Source organism: Pelobates fuscus, chromosome 7 (genome assembly GCF_036172605.1).
Source record: "Pelobates fuscus isolate aPelFus1 chromosome 7, aPelFus1.pri, whole genome shotgun sequence".
NCBI lineage: Eukaryota > Metazoa > Chordata > Amphibia > Anura > Pelobatidae > Pelobates > Pelobates fuscus.
In genome coordinates, this window is record NC_086323.1 from 186044600 (window position 1) to 186056870 (window position 12271).

At 46.1% G+C, this 12271-nt stretch overlaps 2 protein-coding genes across 2 annotated transcripts in view; both read right to left on the reverse strand.

Annotated features, from left to right (window-relative positions):
- Positions 1-12271, reverse strand: part of LOC134568392 (dimethylaniline monooxygenase [N-oxide-forming] 2-like) — a 489265-nt gene that overhangs the window by 234264 nt on the left and 242730 nt on the right. The gene's annotated exons all lie outside the window — the stretch shown is intronic.
- CFAP92 (cilia and flagella associated protein 92 (putative)) overlaps positions 1-12271 on the reverse strand; it is a 219034-nt gene that overhangs the window by 61646 nt on the left and 145117 nt on the right. The window contains exon 13 of the mRNA XM_063426966.1: positions 843-1004. Within this exon, the coding sequence (XP_063283036.1) occupies positions 843-1004 (162 nt within the window). The remainder of the gene's footprint in view (positions 1-842; positions 1005-12271) is intronic.

A 12271-nucleotide genomic window follows, 5' to 3' on the forward strand; every position in this document is an offset into this window, starting at 1 on the left:
GGTGAATGCAGTGAACTTTAAAAGAGGAAAAATGGCAGAGAAGGAAAGTTGTAGAAGGGAAGGAGCAGGATCCCAACACCATCATTATGTCTCTCACCTGGCCCAGGGGTATGGCTAGAGAGTAGGCCTGCCATGTTAGAGAGCAGCAATGGATGCAGTGTCAGAAAAAAATAGTCAGGTATCACCAATTGTTAGGAGGTTAAAAAAAAAGTTTGAAACAAACAGGTCATGGACGGCTTTGAGTTAGTTACATACAGAGCAAGCGTTCCAGAGAGCACAAGAAAATAAATGAGAAGTGCTTTGGGTCAATAGAATAATATTGTAGAATTATATGATCTATAGTTTTTACAGTTTAAGTGGCAGTAAGTGCAATGTCTATTTTTGATTCTGGATATCTGATATTTGACTTCAGAATGCCATTATGTCTGAGGAAATTAAGAGGAAGCAATGTTTAGTCAACAGCTTAGTTAAGAGAGATGATATCACAAGAGGGCTTTTAAATATTACCAACATTAACATTTACAATTAAATGTATCATATATACAGGCACTCTTTCAATGTCCCGTTTATAGGGGTAATGAAGCATTCTGATACTCAAGAACTGCCATCCAGTGGCAAAACCAAAGGTCAAAATAAAATTTCCTTTGCACCAGGAATGACATGTTTACCAAATGCCACAATACTTGTAGTGCAGGTAGCTGTGCAAAAGCAGACATTTTCCAAAAGCATGACAACTGAAGTGAAAGCAGAGGTCCTGCTGATCACAATTATATCTTACAATGTCTTGTTTTTTGGTAATAGTTTGGGTTTTAGAAATGACCAAAAAGGGTCTGAAGACTTACTTTTGCCATTTCTTGCTGTAAAATATTCTGCGCACATTGAAAGGAATTGAAAGTCTGACAGCTGTAATTATGAGGCACTCCACTGTCATCTGGGACTTCAATATACTTGTTTGTAGCCTTTGATACAGGTCTGCTCAGATGATGTATCTTTTCAATATTGTCCTGTGAAAAAAATAAATACAACATGTTTTCTGTTCTTTAGTAACTAGAAATATTTCTACTTTGATACATTGAGTAGCTCCAACACTCATCTAAGGCACTGCATGGTCATACGTATGTTGTGTGATAAAGTGAATGGTGTTGTTTGTGAGGGTGTTTATATTTCTGCTAATTTCCTCAGAGAGAGATAAAGTATGGATAGATGTGAAAGTAATACTCTGACTTTTAAACACTGGAGCATGTAAATTAAACATGAGTGTATTGTTCATCAACTTTTTAATATATCACAATGATCACTATTGTATATATTCTCTCTTTCCTCCTTTTTCTTCTTTTATATATTGAGATATTTTCAGAATATATCTTCAATGATAAATAATTCCAACCACACTGCCCTTTACTTTTCCCCATTCCAATATGGTCCCGTTGGGCATTGAATTCTGTGATGAGTGTTGCAACTGCTTTGTTAGCGGCTGCTGGGTACTACCTTGCCACTAATTTGTTAATGTGAAAATAAGATACAGTGCAAAAACAACAATTGTCAAGGGCAGAAACTGTATGGCCTGGCTGAAAACATGACATCTTGAGATAGAGTCACTAAGTAATATGAGCTATGCTAATACAAATGTTTGATCATGCATATAGGATGGCTCTATGTTTAATCTAATAATAAGAAGCAGGTAATGTTCCCATAGATTTGGCCTTCTGGATTTATCAATGATCTGGTAACTTCTTGTCAGAGTTAATTCCAAAACCTACCCATATCAATATCCATGACGGTACTTCCACTCTATGTAAAATATCCTTGCCACCAGCAATATCATTTTATAAACTCCCCACCAATATACCCACTTACCCTGGTGGTGGTAGGTCCATGCAACCCAGCCTTGAGACAATCATTCTAGACCTGTGATTGCTCATTGAAACTTTGAAAATGTCATTATGATTGGGCAGATGAAGAAGCATATAGAGTAATGATCTACACGATATGGACAGAATTGGACAGAATTCAGACCACTTCTCAGTTCCTATGCTTCCTGGCTGATGTTTTTGTCACTTTTGAATGCTGGCAGTGCTTTCACTCTAGCGGTAGCATGAGACGGAGTCTACAACCCACACAAGTGGCTCAGGTAGTGAAGCTCATCCATGATGGCACATCAATGCGAGCTGTGGCAAGAAGGTTTGCTGTGTCTGTCAGCGTAGTGTCCAGAGCATGGAGGCGCTACCAGGAGACAGGCCAGTACATCAGGAGACGTGGAGAAGGACATATTAGGGCAACAACCCAGCAGCAGGGCCGCTACCTCCGCCTTTGTGCAAGGAGGAACAAAAGGAGCACTGCCAGAGCCCTGCAAAATGACCTCCAGCATGCCACAAATGTGCATGTGTCTGCTGAAACGGTCAGAAACAGACTCCATGAGGGTGGTATGAGGGCCCGACGCCCACAGGTGGGGGTTGTGCTTACAGCCCAACACCATGCAGAACGTTTGGCATTTTCCAGAGAACACCAAGATTGACAAATTCGCCACTGGCGCCCTGCACTCTTCACAGATGAAAGCAGGTTCACACTGAGCACATGTGACAGAGTCTGGAGACGCCGTGGAGAATGTACTGCTGCCTGCAACATCCTCCAGCATGACCGGTTTGGCAGTGGGTCAGTAATGGTGTGGGGTGGCATTTATTTGGGGGGGCCGCACAGCCCTCCATGTGCTCGACAGAGGTAGCCTGACTGCCATTAGGTACTGAGATGAGATCCTCAGACCCCTTGTGAGACCATATGCTGGTTCGGTTGGCCCTGGGTTCCTCCTAATGCAAGACAATGCTAGACCTCATGTGGCTGGAGTGTGTCAGCAGTTCCTGCAAGACGAAGGCATTGATGCTATGGCCCGCCCGTTCCCCAGACCTGAATCCAATTGAGCACATCTGGGACATCATGTCTCGCTCCATCCACCAACATCACGTTGCGCCACAGACTGTCCAGGAGTTGGCAGATGCTTTAGTCCAGGTCTGGGAGGAGATCCCTCAGGAGACCATCCACCACCTCATCAGGAGCATGCACAGGCATTGTAGGGAGGTCATACAAGCACGTGGAGGACACACACACTACTGAGCCTCATTTTGACTTGTTTTAAGGACATTACATCAAAGTTGGATCAGCCTGTAGTGTGTTTTTCCACTTTCATTTTTAGTGTGACTCCAAATCCAGACCTCCATGGGTTGAAAAATTGATTTCTATTTTTTAATTTTTCTGTAATTTTGTTGTCAGCACATTCAACTATGTAAAGAACAAAGTATTTCAGAAGAATATTTAATTCATTCAGATCTAGGATGTGTTATTTTTGTGTTCCCTTTATTTGTTTGAGCAGTGTATATATATATATATATATATATATATATATACACACATTAAAATGCAGTTGCCCCCCCACCACCTTGAATAAAAAAAGATTGGAACTTTGGGGGAACTGGAAACAAATTAAACATTTAGTCTGGTGTATAAGTGTATATGAGGGCGTTTTGTGTATACTCATATATTGGACACGGTGGCTGGCTGCCTGTCTGTCTGTTGTTATTCAGAAAGTGCGACCAAGGGCCCCATATGCTTTTGTACATGTCATATGTATGTGTCAGGGAAAAGTGTACCTCTTCCAAGAGGCGAATGGATTCTACCTTGTTGATCCATTCCCGAATCATGGGCGCTCTAGGTTTTTCCTAGTTCACTGGAATAAGTGCATTCATTGCCATAAGCAGGTGTGTGACAAGTGATCGTGTCAGTCTGGGAAGTGGGTTTGGGAAATTGAAGTAAAGTAAAGTTTACAGTGTGTTGGGCAACTGGGTTCTTGTGACTGAGTGAATCATTTTGGACCAGTGTTGTTCAAATAGTGTAAGTTGTGGATGAGAGAAAATTAATGAGCTGAGAGTGTCGGAAATGTTGTAGGGCTGAGGGTGGTGTAATACCCTGATCGTTTAATAAGGAGCGCAGTGGAAGATAATGAGAGGGGTTGAACACTGCGAATGAGGAGGGCTTGAGGCTCGGAGGGAACTGTGGGTTGTGTGTGAGTGGATATAAAGGAGATGGGTGTGGGGATATGCTCACTAGGTCCCTAATCTGTGTCCATACTTTAAGACAGGGGTAGGCAACCTTCGGCTCTACAGATGTTTTGGACTACATCTCCCATAATGCTTTTACAGCCATATTGCTGGCAAAGCATCAAGGGAGATGTAGTCCACAACATCTGTAGAGCCGAAGGTTGCCTACCCCTGCTTTAAGAGTAGGTAGTACTGTGGGGTGTGTTGTGTGTGCTGTTTGAGGGATGTTTTCCTTGCTTGTTGCCATGCAATAGTGAAAAGTGGTTGTTGGAAAGCAGCCTTTTTCAATAGGATCCAATATTTAGTTATTTGGAAGTGTCCATTCATATATCATATTGGGCATAGTAGCTTTGTAGTACAGTTTGATGTCTGGAAGGCCCAGGCCACCTTGAAGCTTGTGGTTTGTGAGGGTTTTAAACGAAAGACTGGGGTGAGAGTGTGACCATGTGAAGCGAGGAAACATTTTCTTTATGTCCAAGTAAAAGTTTTCAGTATGGCTATAGGGATGGTTTGTAGCAGGTAAAGGATTTTGGGGAGTATGTTTTAATAATGTTTATTTGGCATAGCCAGCCAAAGTGTGGTTTACGCCATTTAGTTAGGTCTTGAGATATACTATGCAGTAGGGGCGGGACGTACAGGTCATAGAGTTTAGTGAGTTGTGTTGGTAAGTGGGTATTTACCAAGGTATTTAACAGCCGTGGGTGACCATAGAAAAGGAAAAGAGTTTTGGAGGGATGCATTAGTGGAGTCATTGACTACCAAAGAGAGGATCTCACTTTTCATGAAGTTGACTTTAAAGCTGGATACATGGAGATAAGGAGATTTCCTCTAGGATCTGAGGCATAGATGTTAACGGTTGTGTAATTGTAAACAGGAAGTCATCAACAGATCATGCTGCCTTGCATAGTGATATACATAGTTGTCCCCATGGCCGGCCTTAGGCCATTAGGCGCGCTGGGTACGAAAAGTCTTCACTGTGTCCCCCCCCCCCCCCCCCAACAAGTTGCCTTATATATACACAGTCACACACACAGGCAAAGGCAGACAATCAAACAAACAGTTACAAGCAGACAGTCAGACACGCTCTGTTACAGGCAGCCAGTTACACACACAGTTACAGGCAGACAGTCACACATGCTCAGTTACAGGCAGACAGTCACAGAGCCAAACACACAGTTAAAGACAGACAGTCACACACAGTTACAGGCACACAATCACGAACAGTTACAGGCACACAATCACACACACAGTTATGGGCAGACAGTCACACACACAGTCACAAACAAACAGTCACACATACTCCTTTACAAGCAGACAGTCATACACACTCGATTACAGGCATGCAAACACTCACACTGATAGGCACACATAATGGCACAGCTACTGTGACACACACAATTGGAGTCACACACAGGCAGACCGTCACACACTGTCAGGGACCAGGAACCAGACAGAGACAGAAGTAGATGCAAACACACCTTTATTAATAAATAACAAATAATAAACAAAATCAAAGTCCAGGAATCAAGCAGGGGTCAGTCACCAGAGCGGGTAGTCAGACAAGCCAGGATCAGGAGCACGGAGAGCAGCGGAGTCAGGAACAAGGCCGGAGTCAGGAACCAGGATCAAACAGGAAACACAGGAACAAGGAGACTTCTGGGAAACAGGAAACCACGCAAGGGCCAGGAGGTTCTGGGCTTAGCTGCTTAAATAGGCAGAACTGATTAGCAGCAGGGTGATTACTACTCACAGGTGAGTAACCGTGGCAACAAGCAGAAGCAGCTCATAGTAATTGCAGCTGCAAACTCAATCACTGAAACAGAAAGGTTTGCTGTTAGAAACAGCAAAGAAACCCTGACAGTACCTCCCCCTCAACGATTCCCCCCATCTCTGTTGGTGGGTCCGGGCTTCATGGGGAAGCGGGCGTGATAGGAACGAAGGAGGGATGGTGCATGGACATCAGAGGCTGGAACCCAGGAGCGTTCCTCTGGACCGTATCCTTTCCAGTGCACCAAGTATTGGATCTGTCCTCTGAAGACCCGTGAGTCAATGATGCTGCGTATTTCATATTCCTCATGATTGTCAATCAGAACAGGACGTGGACGTGGCACTGAGTTGGTGTAGCGATTACAAACCAACGGTTTCAAGAGGGAAACATGGAAAACATTTGAGATGCGCATGTTAGCAGGAAGGTCAAGTGCGTAAGCTACAGGGTTAACCCTTCGAAGTATACGAAATGGCCCAACGTATCGGGGTGCCAGTTTTTGTGAGGGAACACGGAGGCGTAGGTTGCGGGAAGACAGCCAGACCCTCTCTCCGACCTGATAGGTAGGTGCAGGAAGGCGTCTGCGGTCGGCCTGGAGTTTGTAGTTCTGCATTGTGCGTTGCAAAGAACTCTGAACCTGCACCCAAGTGGAACGGAGTTCCCTGAGATGTCCCTCCAATGCCGGTATCTCCTGTGGCAAGAACGTATCAGGCAACATGGACGGTTGCCAGGAACGGGGATAGCCGGGAGGAGGCATTAATCGCACTATTGTGGGCAAACTCCGCCCAGGGTAGCAGATCAGACCAGTTGTTCTGGTGGTCAGAAATGTAGCAACGCAGAAACTGTTCCAGTGTTTGGTTAGCTCGTTCCGCTGCACCATTGGATTGCGGGTGGTAGGCCGAGGAGAAGGAAAGCTGAATTCCCATTTGCGTACAAAAAGCTCTCCAAAATCTGGACACGAACTGGCTACCCCTATCTGAGACTATCACTTTGGGTAACCCATGCAAACGAAAGATCTCCCGACCAAAAATTGTTGCAAGTTCCTGGGAAGTTGGTAGTTTTTTCAAGGGAATGCAATGCGACATCTTCGAGAATCGGTCAACAACCATGAGAACGACTGTATTGCCACGAGAGACCGGAAGATCTACGATAAAATCCATGGACAAGTGGGTCCAGGGTCGTTCACCATTAGGTATGGTTTGCAGGAGACCCACTGGAGAGCGTCGTGGGGTTTTGTTTTGAGCGCACACAGGACAGGCAGCTACAAAAGCGGTGACATCCGAACGGAGACTAGGCCACCAAAATTGCCGGGATACGGACCAGATTAACTGGTTTTTGCCTGGATGTCCAGCTGCTTTGGAGTCGTGGTATGTACTCAATAGTTTCGTACGGAGGTTAATAGGTACAAAACAACGGCCATTAGGTTTCTCTGGAGGAGCATTACTTTGTGCAGCCAGAATCTCCTCGCCTAGGGGTGAGGTGAGGTTAGTACGGATGGTTGCCAGTATATGGTCCGGAGGAATCACAGGAGTAGGGGTTATCTCCTCTCTAGATGGAGGGGAGAACTGTCGAGACAAGGCATCAGCCTGGATGTTTTTTGTACCGGGCAAGTAAGAAACCACATAATTGAATCTTGATAGGAAGAGAGCCCATCTAGCTTGCCGGGGGGAAAGTCGCTTAGCTTCAGAAAGATATGTTAGATTCTTGTGGTCTGTGAGTATGAGGATTGGCACTGAAGTACCCTCAAGAAGGTGCCTCCATTCTTTGAGAGCTAAAATTATGGCTAGAAGTTCTCTATCACCAATCTGGTAGTTGCATTCCGCCGGGTTCAATTTCCTCGAGAAATACCCGCACGGATGTCTGGAACTCTCTGGGTTAGGACGTTGAGACAGGAGGGCGCCCACTCCTGTCTCAGACGCATCGACCTCAAGAATGAATGGTAAGGCAGGGTTAGGGTGTGCCAGTATAGGGGCAGCAGCAAAGGCGACTTTGAGAGACTCAAAGGCAGTAATGGCTTCCTGTGACCAATGCTGTGGATCAGCATCTCTCCTGGTCATGTCCGTGAGAGGTTTAACCAAGGAAGAAAAGTTGCGTATGAACTTCCGATAATAATTGGCGAAGCCCAGAAACCGTTGTATAGAGCAAAGACCCGTAGGTCGAGGCCATTTAAGTACAGCCGAAAGTTTCTCCGGATCCATAGAGAATCCAGTATCTGAGATAACATATCCCAAGAATGTAACCTGTTTGCAGTGAAACTCACATTTCTCCAATTTGCAGAACAGACTATTTTCTCTAAGTCTCTGTAGAACACGAGAAACGTCTGCGTGATGGTTCTCGAGAGATGTGGAATGGATCAGAATATCATCAAGATAAACCACCACACATTGCTGCAGCATATCTCGCAGGACGTCATTTATAAATTCTTGGAAAACCGCCGGAGCATTGCAAAGACCAAAGGGCATTACTAGGTATTCGTAATGGCCGCTCCTGGTGTTAAATGCGGTTTTCCATTCGTGGTCCTCTTTTATCCGGACGAGATTATATGCCCCTCTCAGATCAAGTTTGGTGAAGACCGTTGCTCCCTTGAGGCGGTCAAATAATTCCGTGATTAATGGAATGGGGTAGGCATTCTTAATAGTAATGCGATTGAGACCCCTATAGTCGATACATGGTCTCAACTCGCCATCTTTTTTCTTTACAAAGAAAAAGCCGGCCCCGGCAGGAGAAGATGACTTCCGAATAAAACCCTTAGACAGTGCATCGGTAACATACTCCTCCATGGCTCGATTTTCTGCTACAGACAGTGGGTAAATCCGGCCCCGGGGAGGATTGGTACCCGGTTGGAGTTCGATACCACAGTCATACGGACGGTGTGGTGGCAGAACGCTGGCTTGACCCTTGTCAAATACATCTTGGAATTCTTGGTACTCAGCGGGTAAGGAAGAGGCAGAACATGCGCCCAAAACTTTGACCGGTTTCTGGAGACAGGACAATGTGCATTGCTGGGACCATGATAATATCTCAGCTTTGCGCCAATCAATTGTGGGGTTATGCTTCTGTAACCAAGGGTATCCCAAAACAACCTGGTAATATGGAGAGGAAATGACCTGGAATTGGGTCGTCTCATGATGTAGAGCCCCTACAGCCAGAGATATGGGCACGGTTTCTTGGGTCACGTGGGTTGGCTGTATTGGTCTGCCATCGATGGCTTCGAAGGCTAGTGGGGAGTTGCGAGACTGTAAGGGTATAGAGTGCTTTGCTGCAAATGCACAATCTATAAACAAGCCTGCGGCCCCAGAATCAAGTAACGCCCGGGTTTCAATGGATGAATCAGACCAGGAGAGGATAACAGGCACCAAGGGTTTGTGCACACATATCTCTGGGTCTGCAGAAAGACCACCCAAGATCTGCCCCTGACAGTATCTTGGGTACGGACCCTTTGCCGGACGGATCGGGCAAAACTTTAACATGTGACCGTGGTGTCCGCAGTATAGGCACAGGCCCTCCCTCCTCCTAAAGGCTCTCTCCTCGGCCGAGAGGCGTGAGAAGCCTAACCGCCTAGGCTCCACACAGACAGAGGACTCAGGGCCAGGAGGCAAGGGAGGTGAGGGAGGTTCGGGTGGGCAAGAAAAGCTCGGTGTCAAATTTACAAGAGGCCTCCGCAGGCGCTCCTTGGATGAGGATCTCTCTCGGAGTCTGATGTCAATGAGGGTGACAAATGATATCAGTTCCTCGAGATCTTTAGGTAGTTCTCTGGCTGCAATCTCATTTTTAAACACATCGGAGAGACCTTGTGCAAAGGCAGCCACAAGAGTCTCGTTGTTCCAGCCACCCTCTGCTGCCATGGTACGGAATTCACTGGCATACTCGACAATAGTTTTTGTGCCCTGAGAATTAGACATGAGTAGTTCGGCAGTAGGGGTGGAGCGAGCTGGAATATCAAAAACCCTATTGAAGGATGCAACAAATTCAGGGTAATTGTAAATAATAGGCTTCTCTGCCTCCCAGAGAGGTTTTGCCCAAGCTAGGGCCTTTTCAGACAGCAAAGAAATCATGAAGTGAACTTTGTCACTGTCTGTAGGAAATGCCTGGGGCAGGGTTTCAAGGTATCCTTTAACCTGATTTATAAATTCTCTGCACTGTGCTGGGTCGTCCCCAAAATGCTGAGGGAGCGGGACAGACCCAGTCATTTCTCTAGCCGCTACAGGTTTGGAGGTTACAACCGGTGCTAGAACAGGAAGTGAGGCAGAGGCGGCCGCAATCGCAGGCTGGCCGGGTACTGGATCCAGATGGGCATACTGGTCCAAATGGTGGTTCTGCTGGTCCCACTGGGTAAGCAGGTTAGGTATAGGTGTCTTGCCTGTACCATCTGTATTCATGGCCCTTGCGTAATGTCAGGGACCAGGAACCAGACAGAGACAGAAGTAGATGCAAACACACCTTTATTAATAAATAACAAATAATAAACAAAATCAAAGTCCAGGAATCAAGCAGGGGTCAGTCACCAGAGCGGGTAGTCAGACAAGCCAGGATCAGGAGCACGGAGTCAGGAACAAGGCCGGAGTCAGGAACCAGGATCAAACAGGAAACACAGGAACAAGGAGACTTCTGGGAAACAGGAAACCACGCAAGGGCCAGGAGGTTCTGGGCTTAGCTGCTTAAATAGGCAGAACTGATTAGCAGCAGGGTGATTACTACTCACAGGTGAGTAACCGTGGCAACAAGCAGAAGCAGCTCATAGTAATTGCAGCTGCAAACTCAATCACTGAAACAGAAAGGTTTGCTGTTAGAAACAGCAAAGAAACCCTGACACACACAGACAGTCACACACACACACAGGCAGACAGACACACACACCCAGGCAGACACACACACACACGAAACAGTCACACACACGCAGTCACACACAAGCAGGCAGTCAGTCTCACACACACAGGCAGACAGTCACACACACACACACAATCACACATGCACAGGCAGGCAGTCACACACAGGCAGACACAAAGACAGACAGTCACATAAACAGACAAACAGTCACACACAGGCAGGCAGGCACACACACACACACACACACAGACAGTCACACACACACAGGCAGGCAGCCACACACACACACACACACACACAGACACAGGCAGGCAGACACAAAGACAGAGAGACACACAGACAGGCAGTCACACACACACACACACACACACAGACTTACCTCTTTCCATTATGGCTGCAAGGAAGCAGTTGGTTGTTTGGGGAAGCAGGGACTCCTTCCTGCTTCCCTCTTCCTGTGCAGCAGTTACCAGGGACTTCGGGTAGGTATAAGCCCCGCCTCTGCCTCGCAATAAGCCCCCGCCTTGAGATAAGCCCCGACCCCACCCCCTCGATTTATTTTGCTCCCTTGTCACCCGGCCATGTGTGAGCTGTCGGCTACAGGGCACCCCATGGTCTATGGCGCCCTGTGCAGCCGCACAGCTCGCACACCCCTAAGGCCGGTCCTGGTTGTCCCTTGGAGACTTGATCAGTACGAACAGAAGCGGCGATAATGGGCACCCATCTCGAACTATAGGAAGGAGTTTGGATAATTGCCTAGATGAAGGGAGCCGCGAGCAGTTCAAGAATGTCTTATAGTATACAGCGATAACATATTATATATACAGGGATAACATACAGGGATATAATTTCTAATTAGTGGGGTAATAGTTGCTTGATCCATGGAGATATCTGACTGCTATTTTGGGGTCAAGAAGGAATGTTTTCCTACCTTGTTGCAAAATTGGAAGTGCTTCAGACTGGGTTTTTTGCCTTCTTTTGAATCAACAGCAAAAACATATGTGAGGGAGGCTGAACTTGATGGACACATGTCTCTTTTCAAGCTATGTAACCTATGTATTTGCCTGTGAAGCCATCTGGTCACGGACTCGTGGCTAGAGGGGAGGTTTTTACCGCTAAGAAAAATGTATCTATGTGTATTGGTGCATCTAGGTGTCGTACATGATTGTCGTACATGATTGTTGTTAGGGATTGTTTGTTTGATCCTGAGAGCAAGATACTGCTCCATTTTGGGGAAAGTAGGTGGGATCTTACGTATGTTAGAGGTTGGTGTAAAACTCCCAGAATGCCTGGGACAATTTCCCCTGATTGTGTTTTAATTTTGGAGATAAATGTGGAAAGTTTTGTGCCTCTGAGTTCATTGGCGGCCACATTTGCCTCCTTGAGAGTAATATGAATGCTTTGGAAAGAGCACTTGGCGTTTTAGTTGGGCATTTATAAGTTGATGTCATTCTGATCTCTTGTCTGTCAATTTCTTATAAGTATCTAGTGTGGTACTCCGTTTATGTGCATTTTCTAGTATTCTTATTTCTGCTAAGAGCACGTTAGCTCTTTCATTGCGCTGTTTCTTGAGTCTGGAAGCTAATGCTATAAG